At 48.9% G+C, this 17,586-nt stretch overlaps 1 protein-coding gene across 2 annotated transcripts; it reads right to left on the bottom strand.

The window, feature by feature from the left end:
• Positions 1-7,924: 7,924 nt before the first annotated feature.
• On the bottom strand, positions 7,925-17,201 carry SDSL (serine dehydratase like). Of its 2 annotated transcripts, none has more exons than XM_075568824.1 (8): positions 17,057-17,201; positions 13,177-13,354; positions 12,177-12,216; positions 11,957-12,096; positions 9,992-10,080; positions 9,335-9,565; positions 8,545-8,669; positions 7,925-8,153 (listed from the first exon to the last, which is right to left on the bottom strand). In XM_075568824.1, the coding sequence occupies exons 2-8, from the start codon at positions 13,333-13,335 to the stop codon at positions 7,960-7,962; spliced, it is 978 nt and encodes a 325-aa protein (XP_075424939.1). In that variant the 5' UTR covers positions 13,336-13,354; positions 17,057-17,201; the 3' UTR covers positions 7,925-7,959. The 2 variants fall into 2 exon arrangements, with proteins under 2 accessions (XP_075424939.1, XP_075424940.1); XM_075568825.1 differs by lacking the exon at positions 17,057-17,201 and adding an exon at positions 16,237-16,377.
• Between the last annotated feature and the right edge of the window lie 385 nt (positions 17,202-17,586).

Raw genomic sequence — 17,586 nt, 5'->3', positions numbered from 1 at the left:
ACAAAGCCTTAGGAACTTAGATTGTAGTACAGTAAAGTGCACATTAGCTGCTTAGTTTTAAATATGAGGAGCATTAATAGGAGATACACCTCTGTCTATATGCGGATGTTAAGACAGTAGTAAACACATTGATACAAGAATTTGTTCCTAGGTATAAATTATCTCCCTATGGGACACTTATGGGTGACTTATGACTATCAGTAGTTCAAAGGAACAAATTAAGGACCATCTATTGGTAATAAATCAATTAATAAGTATTGTATGCCACTAATACATTTTTTGAGTCTCTCTAGGCATAAGGTATGATAAAAGTGCACCTACACAAGACGGAGTTAAAGGTCAAGTAGTTCCTAAACAAGCATGCTCTTCATCCCAGATGAAAGGGCCCATACTAACCACCAATACAGCAATTAAAGTGGCAGAGTTCTTTCCCTGGACCCAAAATACAGTAAAGCTCGTTCCAGCTCCACCAAAGACCAAAGTCACCTAAAGCACAGCCGCATCAAGTTAACGTTTTGACGAGACATAAACTTTGACCGTTAACCAACGAGGAAAATAAGATACCAGGCAGAGGCCTGATCTTATCAGGAACATTTCATTTTTTCAAAGACTCAAAACATTCTATTTTTTCAGAGACTCAATATTCCTGATTTCTATCAGAACATTTTATTTTTCAGAGACTCAATATTTTTTATTCTTTAGAGTGTGTTTAAGTTAGAAATTTAAGGTGTATGTACAATTGAGCCTTGATGGGAGGATTGGTTTCCTGGAAGCGTGGCTTGTGAAAGCTCTTGTATGTGTTTTGGCAGTACTCATCACTCTCTATGTATGTGTCATATGCAGCAAAACTTTGAGCCAGAAGTGTGTTGCACCTCCACCGAGAGGAGGGGGTCACCAAGGGGGTGTGTCAGCCACAAGGAAAGGATCATAAGTCAGCCATGTTGACCATCGCAGACATTGTCTGTTCTGATATTCTGAGTGAATGATGTATATAAGGCGTGCAGGGGTGAGGATCATGCATTTCGCTTCCACAGATACCAAACCCCTTCAATTCTCAGTAATAGCTGAAAATATATGATGATAGAGATAGATGCCATATCATTTATCTAGCAACTGCATACCCAAAGAAAGGTTGCTTGCATAAAATAAGGTTTTTAGTATTATGTGTATAATTTCTGTATTTTCCCATTTTTTAAGGGAACCTCTTTAAAGGGTGTATCACACACTAGGAACAAGAATCAATTTATGGGTCAAGTGTCTCCACCAAACAATGAAACCTGTGTAAAAATGTATGTTCAGTCAGATAACAATTTACAGGAAGGATGTGGCCTTAATTTTGCAGTTTTTAATTTCATCATTAAACCAAGAACAGGTTCAGATCAGGCTTATGGCCTTACAAAACAGATTACATTTTAGCATCAAAAGGAGGTGTATGTGCCCTAATTAAAGAACAATGTTGTGTTTTCATCCAAGATCAGAGTGGCAAGGTACAGCATGAGTTAGATAAGATAGGAGAAATTCAAGAAAGACTTAGGAAGGAAGGTGACACAGACTGGGACCCTTTGGGGCTGACTGGATTGGTAGGATCACTAGGAGCGAAATTTTTGAAAGCAGTAATGTGTGTGATTGTGATACTCGTTGTCATCTATGTTTGTGTTACGTTTGTCAAAGGCATGATCCACAAATATGCAACCCCATCTGCAGACATAATGCCATTGTTTGCAGAACCAATCTACAGCAGTCCCTTGAAGAAAGAAGATGCCAAGTACAATGTTCTAACTCTGGAAAATAATTTGGCTATAACGCCATACTACGAGACTATGACTACATTTGGCAGGCACCCTCGTACACTGTCCTTTACCCTCAAGCAGCATTATGAAATGATGGAGCACCCTTGTGCCTCCCAACGTGTTTCTGGACTAAAATCATACCAATAATTCTCAAAAACAATGTTTTAAAGAATCAGAGGAGGGACTGACAAAGTTGAGACATTAGGGGGTCTGGCATAACAACATAACAGCATTTAGGATGAAGCCATTTTGTGTGAATATTTCATTCCTCCATCTTGTCTTGTCTTTGTGAGTCTAATTTCTGTGTTTCATTTCTGTATAAACAAATGTGTGAAGCAGAGAAGGGAATTTTTTCGCTCCTAGCTAAATTTATTGACTCTTCCTCATCCAATCAGCTTCAAATTAAAAGTGTAAACAGGCTAAAAGTTATGAGAACCCATGAAATAAACTTAGATTCTCGCAGTGAAACTAGTTCTCACACAAATGTCAGGTGGTAGGATAGGCACATCCCATTTAACCCCAGAATGGTTTCTAGCTGACAGGCAGTTATATAATATTATTATGTATTACAAAATGACATCAGCTTTAGTATTGTTATGTATTACAAAATGAGGTAATGTTTAGTGACGTGCAAGCCCCCCCATAAAGGGGTGGAGCTTTAGGATTTAGGGTATAAATATATGGCATACCATGTTTATTGTTTAGAGAGAGCTTTTGTTTTGAAGCTGTCTCCGTTGTGCACTTGACTTGAATAAATTCACGTGTTATTCTGTTTCAAAATAACCTCAGACTGTGTTTTTTATTTACGCTTTTCACACCACATTGCCCAAAAGGCAAGAGAGAGGAGGGGATTGAGTGTGAGGAGGGGAGGGCTGTTGAGTGTGAGAGGTTGGGGGAATTGAGTAAGGGAGAAGTGGGGTTAGTGTGAGAGTTAGGCCTCGTTCAGGGTGCCAGAGGCAGGAGTTGGAGGGCGCGTGTTCGCGTGTGCGAGCGGCAGTCTGCTGGGCGATGTGTGCACATCCTCCCAGCAGACTTTTTCAGGAGTTGAGGAGGCGGGGCTGCAGACAGCAGCTTAGGGATCGGTGTTGCTGTCTTGAAATCATTCTCAAGAATGATTTCATTGGCTGCCGAGGTCCCAGTGACGCTGCTGCAGCTTCAAAAAACGACTTGGGTTGTTTATTGAAACTGTAGCCAGCGTCAACTCCGTACTTCGGAGACAGGGCAGCTGCTACCCTGACAACCGCAAGTCACTTTAAATACATTGTTTCGGACGGCAGCTCGCACGTAAGCACGCCCTCCCTCCGAAGCCAGCACCCTGAACAAAGCGCGCGGCATCAGGCGACGCCGCGCAGCGCCAAAACAAATAGCATGCTTCCCAGCAAAGCACATATACCTACCGCGACTGTCGCGTTTTTGACATTTGTTTTCTGGTTGCGACGGCCGCGTCATGTGACGCAGCTGTCCAATCAAAAAAAAGCTGTGTGTGCTGTGCACGCGCATAGTAAGTGAAACTTCTTTGACTTTTGTCACAGAAATTGTATTTGTATTGGTGATGTTTTAATTAAAAATCAAAATACAATTTCATTGACAAAACGCAAATAAATTTGACTTATAATGCGCGTGCTCGGCACACATCCCCTGTATTAGCTATTTGCACTAAATGTGAATTCCTCGTGTGTATGTGTCAGTCAGTGTGTGTATGTGTATGTGTACTGTATGTGTGTCAGTCAGTGTGTGTGTGTGTGTGTCTATATGTGTCAGTGTGTGTGTGTGTGTGTGTGTCAGTCAGTGTGTGTATGTGTGTCAGTGTGTGTATGTGTGTCAGTGTGTGGGTGTGTATGTGTGTCAGTGTGTGTATGTGTGTCAGTGTGTATGTGTGTCAGTCAGTGTGTGTATGTGTGTCAGTCAGTGTATATGTGTGTGTGTGTGTGTGTGTGTGTGTGTGTGTGTGTGTGTGTGTGTGTGTGTGTGTGTGTGTGTGTGTGTGTGTGTGTGTGTGTGTGTGTGTGTGTGTGTGTGTGTGTGTGTGTGTCAGTGTATGTATATGTGCCAGTCAGTGTGGGTCAGTTTGTGTATGTCTGTCAGTCAGTATGGGTCAGTCAGTGTGTGGGGGAGGGTCAGTCAGTGTGTGTGTGTGTCAGTCAGTGTGTGTGTGTGTGTGTGGGTCAGTCAGTGTGTGTTTGTGTGTATGTGTGTCAGTGTGTGTTTGTGTGTCAGTGTGTGTGTGTCAGTCAGTGTGTATGTGTGTCAGTCAGTGTGTGTATCTGTGCCAGTCAGTGTGTGTATGTGTGTCAGTGTGTGTATCTGTGCCAGTCAGTGTGTGTATGTGTGTCAGTCAGTGTGTATCCGTGCCAGTCAGTGTGTGTATGTGTGTCAGTGTGTGTGTCCTGCTGCAGCCAGGGGCGGGGTGTAACATTGCGCACCACCTCCCCCCCCCCCCCCCCTTCCGCAAATTCTGCGTACCCCTCCCCCCTCCGCGGGGTACATGCGCCCGGCACGGGCATGAGTGACCGCGGGCGAGAGGTGAGGTTACCCGTCTGCTGCCTGGCCCACCCTTTCTTCCAGCAGCAGGAGCCTGCCACCGGTGCCGAGCCCGTGCCGCGCGGGTTGCGCCCAGGTTTGCGCCGTGTGCCATCGCTTCCTGCGGGCGCAGGGGGCCCGCGAACGTCCGCGTCAGTAGGCCGGAATGGCGCTGCTGCCAATGGGCGTTAGGAGCGTGTGGGGGGAACGGTGCCGCTGCCAGCCGCTTCTGCGCATGTGTGGCGTCCGTCAGCAGGCAGGGAACAGCGGCCGTTAGGAGCGGCGGCTATCGTTGCCGCATATGTCAGCAGCCGTGTGGGGTGTGGGGGGTGCGGCGGCCATTAGGAGCGGCGCCGGCGGCTATCGCCGCTGCCGCATGTGACAGGGGACGTGTGAGGGGAGCGGCGTCCATTACGTGACGTCACTTCCGTTTCACATTTCGTCTCCCATCTATCCAGTTTTGTCCCATCAGGACTAGGTGCCACTAAAGTTTCATTTCAAAAACAGCTTCCAGCCTTGTCTCCCCTGCGGTCGTGTGCGGCGGAGAATGTGCTTGTGCACAGGTCGCTCTGCGACATCGCAAATGTGACATCACAGATGCGCGCGCACACATTGTAGTGAGCTGGTATAAATCGAGCCCTTAGGCTGCGGTCAGGGTGAATGAGAGCACGCCGGCGACAGTTGTGCGCTCGGTGGGGTGGGGGGGGGCATTGTAGCAATGTGTTTCATCGCGCGGAGCGTGAACGCCCGCTCAGCGTCACCCTGGTCCTTTGGGGGGGTGGGGAAAGAGTGTTCGAGAAGAGGGGGAAGAGTGATAGAGTTAGAGAGTAAGGTTGAGCTTATACTGTGTGCCAGGGACGTAGCCAGAGCCCGGGCAAGGCCCGTGTCCTGCACTCTGGGGGGGCCCGCTCCCCCCCCTGCCGGCGGCACATTGCGGAGCACAGATGGAAATCTCTGCAGGTGGGCGGGGCCTGAGATACAGCAGGAAGGACAGAGGAGAGATTCCTTCCTCTGCAGAGCCTCCATTAGTAGGCGGGGCCTAGGTCAGGGGGCGGGGCCTCAAGTAGAGCAGCGTGAGGCTGGAGCTGCAGCCTGAGAGACAGGCTGGGATAGGTGAGAGGGAGGGAAGGGGCGGGGGCTCGGTCAGTGGGCGGGGCTGGGACTGCAGCCTGAGAGACAGGCTGGGATAGGTGAGAGGGAGGGAAGGGGCGGGGGCTCGGTCAGTGGGCGGGGCTGGGACTGCAGCCTGAGAGACAGGCTGGGATAGGTGAGAGGGAGGGAAGGGGCGGAGGCTGGGAAAGGTGAGAGGGAGGGGAAGGGGCGGGGCTCGGTCAGTGGGTGGGGCTGGGACTGCAGCCTGAGAGACAGGCTGGGATAGGTGAGAGGGAGGGAAGGGGCGGGGCCTCAGTCAGTGGGCGGGGCTGGAGCTGCAGCCTGAGAGACAGGCTGGGAAAGGTGAGAGGGAGGGGAAGGATTAAATCACAGGAGTAAAAACAGACATGAAAAGGAAAGGATACAGGAAGGAACACAAAGAGAAATTAAGTACAAGAGAGAAATACATAAGAGGGAAAAGAAAGACGAGAGAGAGAGAGAGACGAGAGAGAGAGAGAGAAAAGAGAGAGCAGAGAGAGAGAACGAGAGAGAGAGCGCAAAGAGAGAGCAAAGATAGAGAGAGAGAAGAGAGAGACATGAGGGGAGAATAGAGAGAGAGAAATGAGGGGGGAAAGAAAGACAAGAGAGAGAGAGAGAAAAGAGAGAGCAGAGAGAGAGAACGAGAGAGAGCGCAAAGAGAGAGCAAAGATAGAGAGAGAGAAGAGAGAGACATGAGGGGAGAATAGAGAGAGAGAAATGAGGGGGGAAAGAAAGACAAGAGAGAGAGAGAGCAAAGAGAGAGCAGAGAGAGCTCGCACTCTCGCAAGCACGCGGAGTGTATGAGCTCAGCCTAAGGCTTTGGTCCCGCTGCGTCCGGCGGCGTGCGCGGCCGCGGACCACCAGCCCCTTTCCTCCAGTGTGGAGGTCCCCGCTGGCTCCTTCCGACTTGGCTGACTGCGCGCTGTGACGCGTCATCCGGCCGATGCTGCAAGCTCCTAGTGATTTGCAGCTCTGACGCGTCACGTGGTGCGGCAGTCAGCCAATGAGGGGAGGAGATACGGATGGGAGGCGGCTTGGGAGGGGAGCAGGGAAGGAGCTGCGGGGGGGAAAGTGTGTGTGTGTGTGTGTGTGTGTGTGTGTGTGTGTGTGTGTGTGTGTGTTGTGTGTGGTGGTGGTGGTGGTTTTTTTTCCTGTTTGTTTTTCCACACGATATCCTTCACGTGACAGCTAGTGGGAACACTTCAGGACAGAAGAAATCCATATACTGTAGTTATAATTCAAGACTCATGCAGTCTGGATCATATATTGATTTGCATATTCATTCAAGTTTTACCACGCCCCCCCCCCCCCCCGCTCCCGCCCCCCCCCCCCCCCCGCTCCCGCCCCCTTCCTGCTCCGGCTCCTGGCTCCCTACAGACCGCATATCGCGGTCAATTGCCTGTCAGCGCGCCGCCTGTCTGCAGTGCAGGCGCGCTGACTGAGGGAGCGGGGCCTTAGCCTAAGGGGGGAGAGTGATAGAGTTAGAGAGGAGGAGGGAAGTGTTAGAGAGTTGGACAGAAGGAGGAAGATAGAGAGAGTTAGAGAGGAGGGAGAGGGGAAGAGTTAGAGAGTGGGAGAGAGTAAGGCTGTGTCCCCGCTGGCGCTGACCGCGCTCATGCTTGAGAGCGGTGATGTCACCAACTCTCTAAGCATGAGCGCCGGGTGTCCTGACTTTTTTGTAAGCGCAGACGGGGGGGGGGGGGGGGGCATTGCAGGCAAGTTGAGCGCGTTTCAAAGTCAGTTTTTTTTGTCTGCTCAAGCACCAAGCTTGGGTGACCGTGCGTGCCCGCGCGTGAGCGGGGACTTCCACATAAAGACTGCAATAAGTAAAAGTGGCAAGCGCCGAGCGCACAGCACACTCAGCACCATCGGGGACACAGCCTTAGAGAGGAGGCGTGGGGAAAGTTAGGGGAGCGGAGAGAGTTAGAGAGGAGGGGGAGAGAGAGTGACAGAGCGGGGCCTTTAAAACATTTCTGCAGGGGGGCTCAAAAATTGTAGTTACACGACTGTGAGAGACAGAAAGAATGTGGGAGAGAGAGGGATGGAGGAGGCTATATATAGAGAGAGGGAGAGAGAAAGGGAGAGGGGGGAGGAGAGAGGGAGAGAGAGATGGATAGAGAACAGGTGGAAAAGATAGATCAGAGGTAAATATAAATGAAGAGGCGAGAGAAAAAGAGAGAGAGTTTACATAACAAATCCTTGTGCGAGTCACTTTATCTTCCTGGGCCTTATGCACCAAACCTAGATTGTAAGCTCAGCGGGGCAGCCAGGGAGTGCCTGTAAAATCCTATGCATTGCTCTGCAAACCTCGCAATACTTTGTAAATGTGAGTCCCATTGGGAGACAAACACTATATGAGATACAATTGTTAGTTGTTAAATGAACCCCCAAGCACAGGATATTGCAGTGTCCTGCTCCCCTCTAGTGGGCAAACTGAATATTGCACATGCTTTGACCGCTAGGACTCAACACAGACAAGACAGTACATGGTAGTGTCACTTTATTTCTGGGTACGGGGTCAGTCCATTCCCAGCTGTGATTTGAAGTCCCGGAGCTGGGAGAGGCTGATTGCGCTGCCCCCACAGACTATAATCACCAGGGGGCCCAGCAGCAGAGGCAGGCTCCCTTCCTCCTGCAAGCGCTGGATGTGTCCTGAATATACAGCTGCAAGAGCAGCACCACAGGATATCTCTACTAACATGAACTCATCATCTGGGGAGAGAGGGAGTGAGAGTTTGAGGGAGGGGAAGAGGGAGAGGGGAGGGGAGGGAGAGGGGAGAGAGAGGTGAGGGGGGGAGAGAGGGGACGGTGGGAGAGAGGGGACGGTGGGAGAGGGGACGGTGGGAGAGGGGACGGTGGGAGAGGGGACGGGGGGAGAGAGGGGACGGGGGGAGAGGGGACGGGGGGAGAGAGGGGACAGTGGGAGAGAGGGGACGGGGGGAGAGAGGGGAGGGAGTAAGAGAGAGAGGGGAAGGGAGAGATAGCTTTGCACTATATGGTGAGAGATAGCTGTGCACTATATGATGAGAGATAGCTTTGCACTATATGGTGAGAGATAGCCGTGCACTATATGGTGAGAGATAGCTGTGCCTTTCATACTCACCCAGGAATCTCTCTACTGCCCGCAGGGCGTCTCTGTCATCCACAACCACAGAGATCACGCGCCTGTCTCGCGCACACTCCAGCGCTCTGTCACACACCGTCTTCGCACCCAGACACTTGGCAATACTAAGACAGGGAGAGAGCGCTCTTAACAGACATGAAACAGATGCACTCACAAAAAGAGACAGCTCTATGTATCTGAGAGTGTCAAGAGAAAAGAGACAGCTCTATGTATCTGAGAGTGTCAGGAGAAAAGAGAGATCTATGCATCTGAGAGTGTCAGGAGAAAAGAGACAGCTCTATGCAGCTGAGAGTGTCAGGAGAAAAGAGACAGCTCTATGTATCTGAGTGTCAGGAGAAAAGAGACATATCTATGTATCTTAGTGTCAGGAGAAAAGAGACAGTTCTACATATCTGAGACTGTCAGGAACAAACAGTCAGTTCTATGCATCTGAGAGTCTCAGGAGAAAAGAGACAGCTCTATGTATCAGAAAGTGTTAACAGAAAAGAGACAGCTCTATGTATCTGAGTGTCAGGAGAAAAGAGACATATCTATGTATCTTAGTGTCAGGAGAAAAGAGACAGTTCTACATATCTGAGACTGTCAGGAACAAACAGTCAGTTCTATGCACCTGAGAGTCTCAGGAGAAAAGAGACAGCTCTATGTATCTGAGAGGGTCAGGAGAAAAGAGACTGATACTCAAACATCACCAGGTGAAGCGAAGTCAAAGAGACAGTCACTCACCTGGGGATGTGTGAGAGTGTCAAGGTTAAAAGAGAAGGCCGCTCACCTGGTGATGTCAGGTAGAGTTACAGGTCCCCCAGCCTGGAGTGCTGCATTCAGACAGTGGGCTCCCCTCGTCTCCATGGCGATGATGGGCACGTCAGCCCAGCCCACCTGGGTCATCCCGGATACCAGGCCGGCCAGAAGACCTCCTCCCCCAACCGCCACCACGAAAGCACCCGGCTCCTGGGAGCCCAGGGAGGCCTTCAACTCAGACACCAGGCTGGCGTGACCCTCCCTGTAAGGAGACAGCAGGCGGGGCATTGGGAGTGATGTCCTGCAGACCGACTGAAGAGGGATGACCTGCAGAAGAAGGGTCTGCAGCTCTCTACCGAGGATATGAATGGAGCGATGTTCTGATGCACCCTATCTTTCACAGATAGGGAATGAAGAGGGTCTTGGAGATTGGGCCAGTTCATACCAATGGTTCCCAACTCCAGTCTTCAACACCCCAACCGTCCGGTTTTAAGGATATCCCAGCTTCACAACAGGTGGCTCCATCGAAATAACTGAGCCACTGATCGAGCCACGTGTGCCGAAGTCGGGACACCCTTAAAACCGGAACGTGTTGGGGTTCTTCAGGACTGGAGTTGGGTACCACTGGTTTATAGGCGTGCGATGCTCTGCAGATCCCTATAGTAATAGGATGGGGATTCCTACTCACCAAACCAGAGGGTGATTAAAAGGAGGAATGTACACGGAGCCTGGGGCCTGAGCCAGGCGTAGAGCGTGTGCGTCCGCATCATCCCAAACCTGCAGCGAGGATAACATGGGGTAAACCATTAAATGGATCTCAGCTCATGCTATTGGATGGGAGATACCACTTGTCCCACTGTTTCTTATTGCTAAATTCTATTTACCGTGCTGTATGTTCAGTATTATGAAGACTTTTATTTTTACTGCCTTGAGTGTCGGAGGGGCAGGCAACTGCTCCCTATTTCTCTTGGCTAACCGATCTATAACTCCCATCTAATTATAACTGCTCCCTGTAACTCCTCCCCTAACTGCTCCGATAACCAATCCATATAACTCCTCCCCTAACTGCTCCCTATAACCTCTCCCCTAACTGCTCCCTATCACTCGTCCCCTAACTGCTCCTATAACCAATCCATATAACTCCTCCCCTAAAACTCCTCCCCTAACCTCTCCGCTAACTGCTCCCTATCACTCGTCCCCTTACTGTTCCTATAACCACTCCCTATAACTCCTCCCTTAACTGCTGTTATAACCGCTCCCTATAATCCCTCCCTTAACTGCTCCAATAACCGCTCCCTATAACCCCTCCCCTAACTGCTCCTATAACCGCTCCCCTAACTGCTCCTATAACCACTCCCCTAACTGATCCTATAACTCCTCCCCTATCTGCTCCTATAACCGCTCCCCTATCTGTTCATAACTCCTCCCCTTACTGTTCCTATAACCACTCCCTATAACTCCTCCCCTATCTGCTTCCAATAACTCCTCCCCTAACTGCTCCAATAACCGCTCCCTATAACTCCTCCCCTATCTGCTCCCAATAACTCCTCCCCTAACTGCTCCTATAACACCTCCCCTAACTGCTCCTATAACTCCTCCCCTATCTGCTCCCAATAACTCCTCCCCTAACTGCTCCAATAACTGCTCCCTATAACTCCTCCCCTATCTGCTCCCAATAACTCCTCCCCTAACTGCTCCAATAACCGCTCCCTATAACTCCTCCCCTAACTGCTTCCTATAACCCCTCCCCTAACTGCTTCCAATAACTCCTCCCCTAACTGCTTCCTATAACCCCTCCCCTAACTGCTTCCTATAACCCCTCCCCTAACTGCTTCCTATAAACCCTCCCCTAACTGCTTCCTATAAGGCCTCGTTCAGGGTGCCAGCTGCAGGAGTTGGATGGAGGGCGGCAGTGCGGCAGTTTGCTGGGCGATCTGTGTTTATCCCCCAGCAGACTTTTCAGCGTTGAGGAGGGGGCGGGGTTACACACGGCAGGTTAAGTATCGAGGTTGCAGTCATGAAATCATTCTCAAGAATGATTTCATTGGCTGCCTAGGTCCCTGTGACACTGCTGCAGCTTCAAAAAACGAAATTTTCGTTTATTGAAACTGTAGCCAGCTTCAACTCCTGGCTTCGGAGACAGGGCAGTTGCTACCCTGACAACCAGTATTCAAATTGAATACTTTGTTTCTCACGGCAGCACGCACGGCAGCACGCCCTCCCTCCGAAGCCAGCACCCTGAACGAGGCCTAACCCCTACCCTAACTGCTCCTATAACCTCTCCCCTAACTGCTCCTATAACCCCTCCCCTAACTGATCCTATAACCCCTCCCCTAACTGATCCTATAACCCCTCCCCTAACTGATCCTATAACCTCTCCCTATAACTACTCCTCTAACTGCTCCTATAACTCCTCCCCTAACTGATCCTATAACCCCTCCCCTAACGGATCCTATAACCCCTCCCCTAACTGATCCTATAACCCCTCTCCTAACTGCTCCTATAACCTCTCCCTATAACTCCTCCCCTAACTGCTCCTATAACTCCTCCCCTAACTGCTCCTATAACTCCTCCCCTAACTGCTCCTATAACCGCTCCCTGTCACATGTTGATGCCAATCAGTATATTTTGATTTAGTGTTCATTTTTGTCACCTTTCCTGTCTGCTGCACTGCTGCTCCCCGATCCTGCAGCTTGCACACTATGTCTCTCCCAGTGCATTCTGGGACAATGATGGTGGCTGGCAGTCCCAGCTTCTCACAGGCGTAAGCTGCGGCCAGCCCAGCGTTCCCTCCTGCGGCAAAGAGAGCGGGAGAGCATAGGAGGAAGAGACACAGATACATGGAGAACATAAGAATCATGGTGATTAGTTACCTGAGGAGCAGACAAACCTCGTGCAGCCCTTCATGGCCAACTGAGGGGAGAGAAATAGTTTGAGACAACTCGGTGTGTGTGAGGGTCAGTATAGTGTGTGCTCAGTGTTAGTGTGTGCTCAGTGTTATAGTGTGTGCTCAGTGTTAGTGTGTGCTCAGTGTTATAGTGTGTGCTCAGTATAGTGTGTGCTCAGTGTTTATAGTGTGAGTCAGTATAGTGTGTGCAGAGTGTGCTCAGTGTTAGTGTGTGTCAGTATAGACTGTGCTCAGTGTTAGTGTGTGTCAATATAGTGTGTGCACAGTGTTACAGTGTGCTCAGTGTTAGTGTGTACTCAGTGTTACAGTGTGTGTCAGTATAGTGTGTGCTCAGTGTTAGTGTGTACTCAGTGTTAGTGTGTACTCAGTGTTACAGTGTGTGTCAGTATAGTGTGTGCTCAGTGTTAGTGTGTGCTCAGTGTTATAGTGTGTGCTCAGTGTTTATAGTGTGAGTCAGTATAGTGTGTGCAGAGTGTGCTCAGTGTTACAGTGTGTGTCAGTATAGACTGCTCAGTGTTAGTGTGTGTCAATATAGTGTGTGCAGTGTGTGTTCAGTGTTACAGTGTGCTCAGTGTTAGTGTGTACTCAGTGTTACAGTGTGTGTCAGTATAGTGTGTGCAGTGTGTTACAGTATAGTGTGTGCTCAGTGTTACAGTGTGTGAGTCAGTATAGTGTGTGCTCAGTGTTACAGTGTGTGTCCGTACAGTGCGTGCTGAGTGTTAGTGTGTGAGGGTCAGTACAGCGTATGGTCAGTGTTAGTATGTAAGTTAGTACATGAGGGTCAGTACAGCGTGTGCTCAGTGTTAGTATGTAAGTTAGTACATGAGGGTCAGGACAGCGTGTGCTCAGTGTTAGTATGTAAGTTAGTACATGAGGGTCAGGACAGCGTGTGCTGAGCATTACAGTGTATATGCAGTGCACAGTGTAATTCCTCTATCTGCAGTGCGCTAAGTCTATCCGCTCACCTTCTGACAGTAGTGTCCGATTCCCCGTATCTTGAAAGACCCCATGGGCTGGATGTTCTCCAGCTTCATAAGGACATGGGTGCCAGCTGCCTTGGACAAAGCTCGGCTCTCCTTCAGTGGAGTGACAATGTGAAACGGATCTTCCTGTTGGGACTCCATCTCCGTGTGTGATCAGTATCTGGAGAAGGAGATATAGATCAATGTGTGGGGTGAGAGAGCAATGAGGCTAATTTCTCACTGCAGGCACCTTGTGTAGTGAATTGGTTAAATATGTATATTGTATTGTATGTCTTTATTTATATAGCGCCATAAATGTACATAGCGCTTCACAGTAGTAATACATATCATATAAATAACAAATAATATAAATAACAGATCATGGGAATAAGTGCTTCAAACATACTGTAAAAGTAACATTAAGGAAGGAGTCCCTGCTCCGAGGAGCTTACAATCTAATTGGTAGGTAGGGAGAATGTACAAAGACAGTAGGAGGGAATACTAGTGTCTGTCTTTCCCTATCCCTTTGTTATTTTTTATATATATATAGTGTGATACCATCAGGTATCTCTAGGTGCTGGAACAGTGCAGTTGGTGTGCTTTCCAGTCTACACAGAGTTAATCTTCCCCAGAGTAGCCAGTAACAGCTGCTGCATAATTAATCAGAATGGACTCCTTGAGTGAACAAGGAAGTGTTTTAAGGCAGGGGAGCGCAAACTTTTTCAGCTGCGCCCCCTGCCTTCTCCCCCTTGCTCTTGCGTCCCCTTCACTTGCTCGTCGGCATCAAATGACGCAGCGGGGGTCACGTGACAAGACCCCGTTGCCATGGAGATTGACATGTGACGTCACTGCATGGCACCGCAGTGTCATTTGTCCCTGCAGCTCTTCAGAATCCCAGTAAGTGAGTTGCAGAGGCCTCACGTGATCCCCCGGCATTTAATTTAAATGCCTGGAGGAAGAGCGCAGACCTCTGCAACAGCCTGCACCCCCCCCCCCCCCAGACAAGTCTCCTGCCCCCCCCTGGGGGGCACGCCCCCCCCCCCCCAGTTTGCGCACCGCTGGTTTAAGGAAAACACAGAGAGCTGCCATGCTGCCAGAGAGACACTGCTGAGAGTGACACAGAGAGACTGTTTTCCCTAGAGAAGGGGGGAGATAGAAAGTGCTCCCCAGCTAAAGAAGAGGCAGGCACAGTTCCTTAGACCCGGTGGATGGTGGTCGCGGAGTCTGCTGGGACTGCCTGGGTTTAAATCCCAGAGGGAAGAAGTACGACAGACCATGCTGAAGCGGGGATGTCCGGTCCTTGGCATTTATAGAGGAGAGTTTCTCTGTGGTCACGTGGGGCCAAGTTCCCATAGGAAGAAAGGACGCAAGGCCGCACTGAAGCGGGGACGTCAGGGACCACAGATAAGCAAGACACTTTATTGTTGTGCTTAAGATTGTTCATATGGGGTGCATATGTTAGTACATGGTTTAAGCTGACAACCAGCTTAGCTGGCAGCTACCATTAGAGAGGGCTGCAGCTGATGTTTAGTTCGTTTTTCCCATGAAAGGTATTTTATTTTATGATTTGTTTGACTTAAAGGGACGGTAGGCCTGTTATCATATGATTTAATCCCAGTAAATAAAAAACCCCAAATAATAAATACAGTGTTTCCTGCCATAGATTGGGACTTAAAGAGACTGCAACGTGGTGTGGGCATCACTATATATATATATATATATATATATATATATATATATAATCTCAAAATAATCATCGTCTGGTCTATCCACTGCTGGGCGCTGCCTCCCCAATGATCCTCCAGGTACTGCAGTTACAGCCTCTCTTCTCCACGTTGCTCCAACACATTTTCTGATTTCATCAAGTACCATCTTTGTCCAACGATGGTCATTTCTTCTAGCAATATGTCCGGCCCACCGCCATTTTAATTTCTTCACCCTTGTGATGTCATCACAGACTTTTGTTTAATTTCGAACCCATTCATTATTGTTCCTGTCCCTTTGGGTAATACCCAGCATGCATCTCTCCATACTTCTTTGCATTATCTGAAGCTTCTGAAGTAAATATATATATATATATATACATACATACATACACACTGCAATGTGTTGCTTGTCACACTGGCATCAAAGACGTAACCCCTATCAACTGACAGATCCGCTGTCAAGTAGACTAACCTACTTATTTAATGAGCTTCAGTCTGATGATGTACAATAACGAGACGTACCAACCTGTCCAGCACCTGTAATGCTTGTTTCATTGGTTCTTATTCTATATCCTTCGAAGAGGCCGATTAGACCATTTTTGGGCCAAAGTTTCTCGTTGTCTGGCGGAATTTGGACCAAAAATGGCCCTGATCGGCCTCTTTGACTAATACAACCTGCGCCTCATTCTTTAACCCTTTGAATGCCGGAGAATCCACAGCACCAGAGTGCCACGGCCTCTCCGGCAAAGCACGCTCATGTGACCGCGGCGGCCGGTAACCCAGAAAAGGAAGGAGCCATCGTCATCTTCCATTTCACTTCAGATGGCGTCCTGCGCTCCATCAGAATGCAGGAAGTCATCTAAGCTGGAAAGACCAAGCGCTCCGTGGGCATGATGTAGCCACGAAGTCATGGATCCCTGCAGTGAGCCAGACCCCGTGACTACGTCTTGAAGAACCCACATGGTTAAGATATGTTTGTTCTTGTCCTTTAGACCCAAACAACTGAGCACTGGAAGACACATTCAACGTAACATCCCGCAGAACACACAATACTGTACACACACACGTTACGTGGTAGGCGTGGGATCATTGTTCGGGACAGTTTCAACAAGCGCGGGCTAGTGAACTCGATGTGGCATCAGCTCAAGAGAATAGGAGTTATGTGCAAACCCGTACCCGCGCTTGATGAATCTGCCCCTTAACCCTTTGAATGCCAGAGGGGCAGCAGCAACAGAGTGCTACGGTCCCACCAACACTCGCAGGCATTTATTGAAAAATTAGCTATTTAAAGAGGCAATCCTAGCGGCACTTAAAAATATATATATATATATATATATATATATTGAAATCTAATTACCTAAGCTGCCGATCGATTAGTTCTCCCGTGACCGATCAGCAAAGATCCTGCTTGTCGGGGTTCACTTAATGGCCGCCTTTCACTTTCAATCAATCCTTCAGTCAGTGTAACACAGCAGCTACAATGTATCTGGATATTACTGCGGTAACATTATCTATTGTTACAGTTTCCAGCTCAAACTGCTGGGAATATTGGCAACAAATTATCACAAACAGGAAAGTTGCAAATATCTTGCACTGCTGGGGAGGTGGGCTAAAGCTTACTATAGAAATCACAGGATGATCAGTATATTAGAATGAATTAAAAATAGCATTGAGTTAAAATTAAAAAAAAAAGTGTAAGTATTTATCATACTGCAGAACTGATTTATTTAAATACATTTAAAAAATAAAAAACATACGGGATATTGCATGGATTTCTCCTTTAAGGAGGCTCGGCCCCAAAAATAAATAAAGAGATTTTGCAAATAAATAATATGTTTGTGTACAATGGGTTGCAGGTCCCTCTGGAAAAGAGGTCATTTATCAGCCATACACAAAGCTCGAATAAATATATTCCACATTCCCGGGGGCAAACTCCAGAAAAGTGTCACTTTGGGACTTTGAGACGAAATTTGCCCGGGCAACGAAACTTAATGGGGACCTGAAAAACTGTGGGGAATGATGTTACCGGGATGGGCGTTTTCTGAATCCTAAATTGTTTGCCGAGAGGGACTGAGGGTTTTAAAACCTGACCCACGCAGAATACAGAAACACGGAGCGAACGTGACGTCCGTTCAACACCTCGGCTCCTGTTAGAAAACGCGTTAGTGATACCGTACCTTAAATCTGCCGTCTGGCTGCTTCACATTGGCAGAAGTTTTGATATTGTGTCACATGCAGATCAAGGGTCTGCAGGGACAGGCAGCGGGAAGGAGGGGCGCAGGGAGAGACAGCGGGAAGGAGGGGCGCAGGGTGAGAGCGGGAAGGAGGGGCTCAGGGACTTTGCAAATCATTAACCCCTCCCCTGCTGCTATGGTATCACGCCACAGTAAGGAGCGGTTTGACATGGGGATATTAAAACTGGTGGCAATGTCTTCAAGGGCTTAGCCCAGATACATTTACGGGGGCAGGTATTGTGTGTAGTGATTTTGTACAGGATTACCTCCATTGAAATTGAGAGGGCAACTGAGATGTGTGAGAGGGTGACCCTGACTCGGTGGCATAATTAACATTTTTACCCCCCCCCCCCCTGCAAAAATCATTTTAAATGCCCCCCCCCCCTTCTAAGGCTTGTAATATAGTACGCGCTGGTGCGCGTGCGGGCACATGAGTGGCATTGCGTGTGCACGTGGCGCGCGCTTTTAGTGTC

Source organism: Ascaphus truei, chromosome 13 (assembly GCF_040206685.1).
Source record: "Ascaphus truei isolate aAscTru1 chromosome 13, aAscTru1.hap1, whole genome shotgun sequence".
In the NCBI taxonomy this organism is placed as follows: domain Eukaryota; kingdom Metazoa; phylum Chordata; class Amphibia; order Anura; family Ascaphidae; genus Ascaphus; species Ascaphus truei.
Note: the sequence above shows the minus strand (reverse complement) of the source record. Positions and strands in the feature narration are given on the sequence as shown.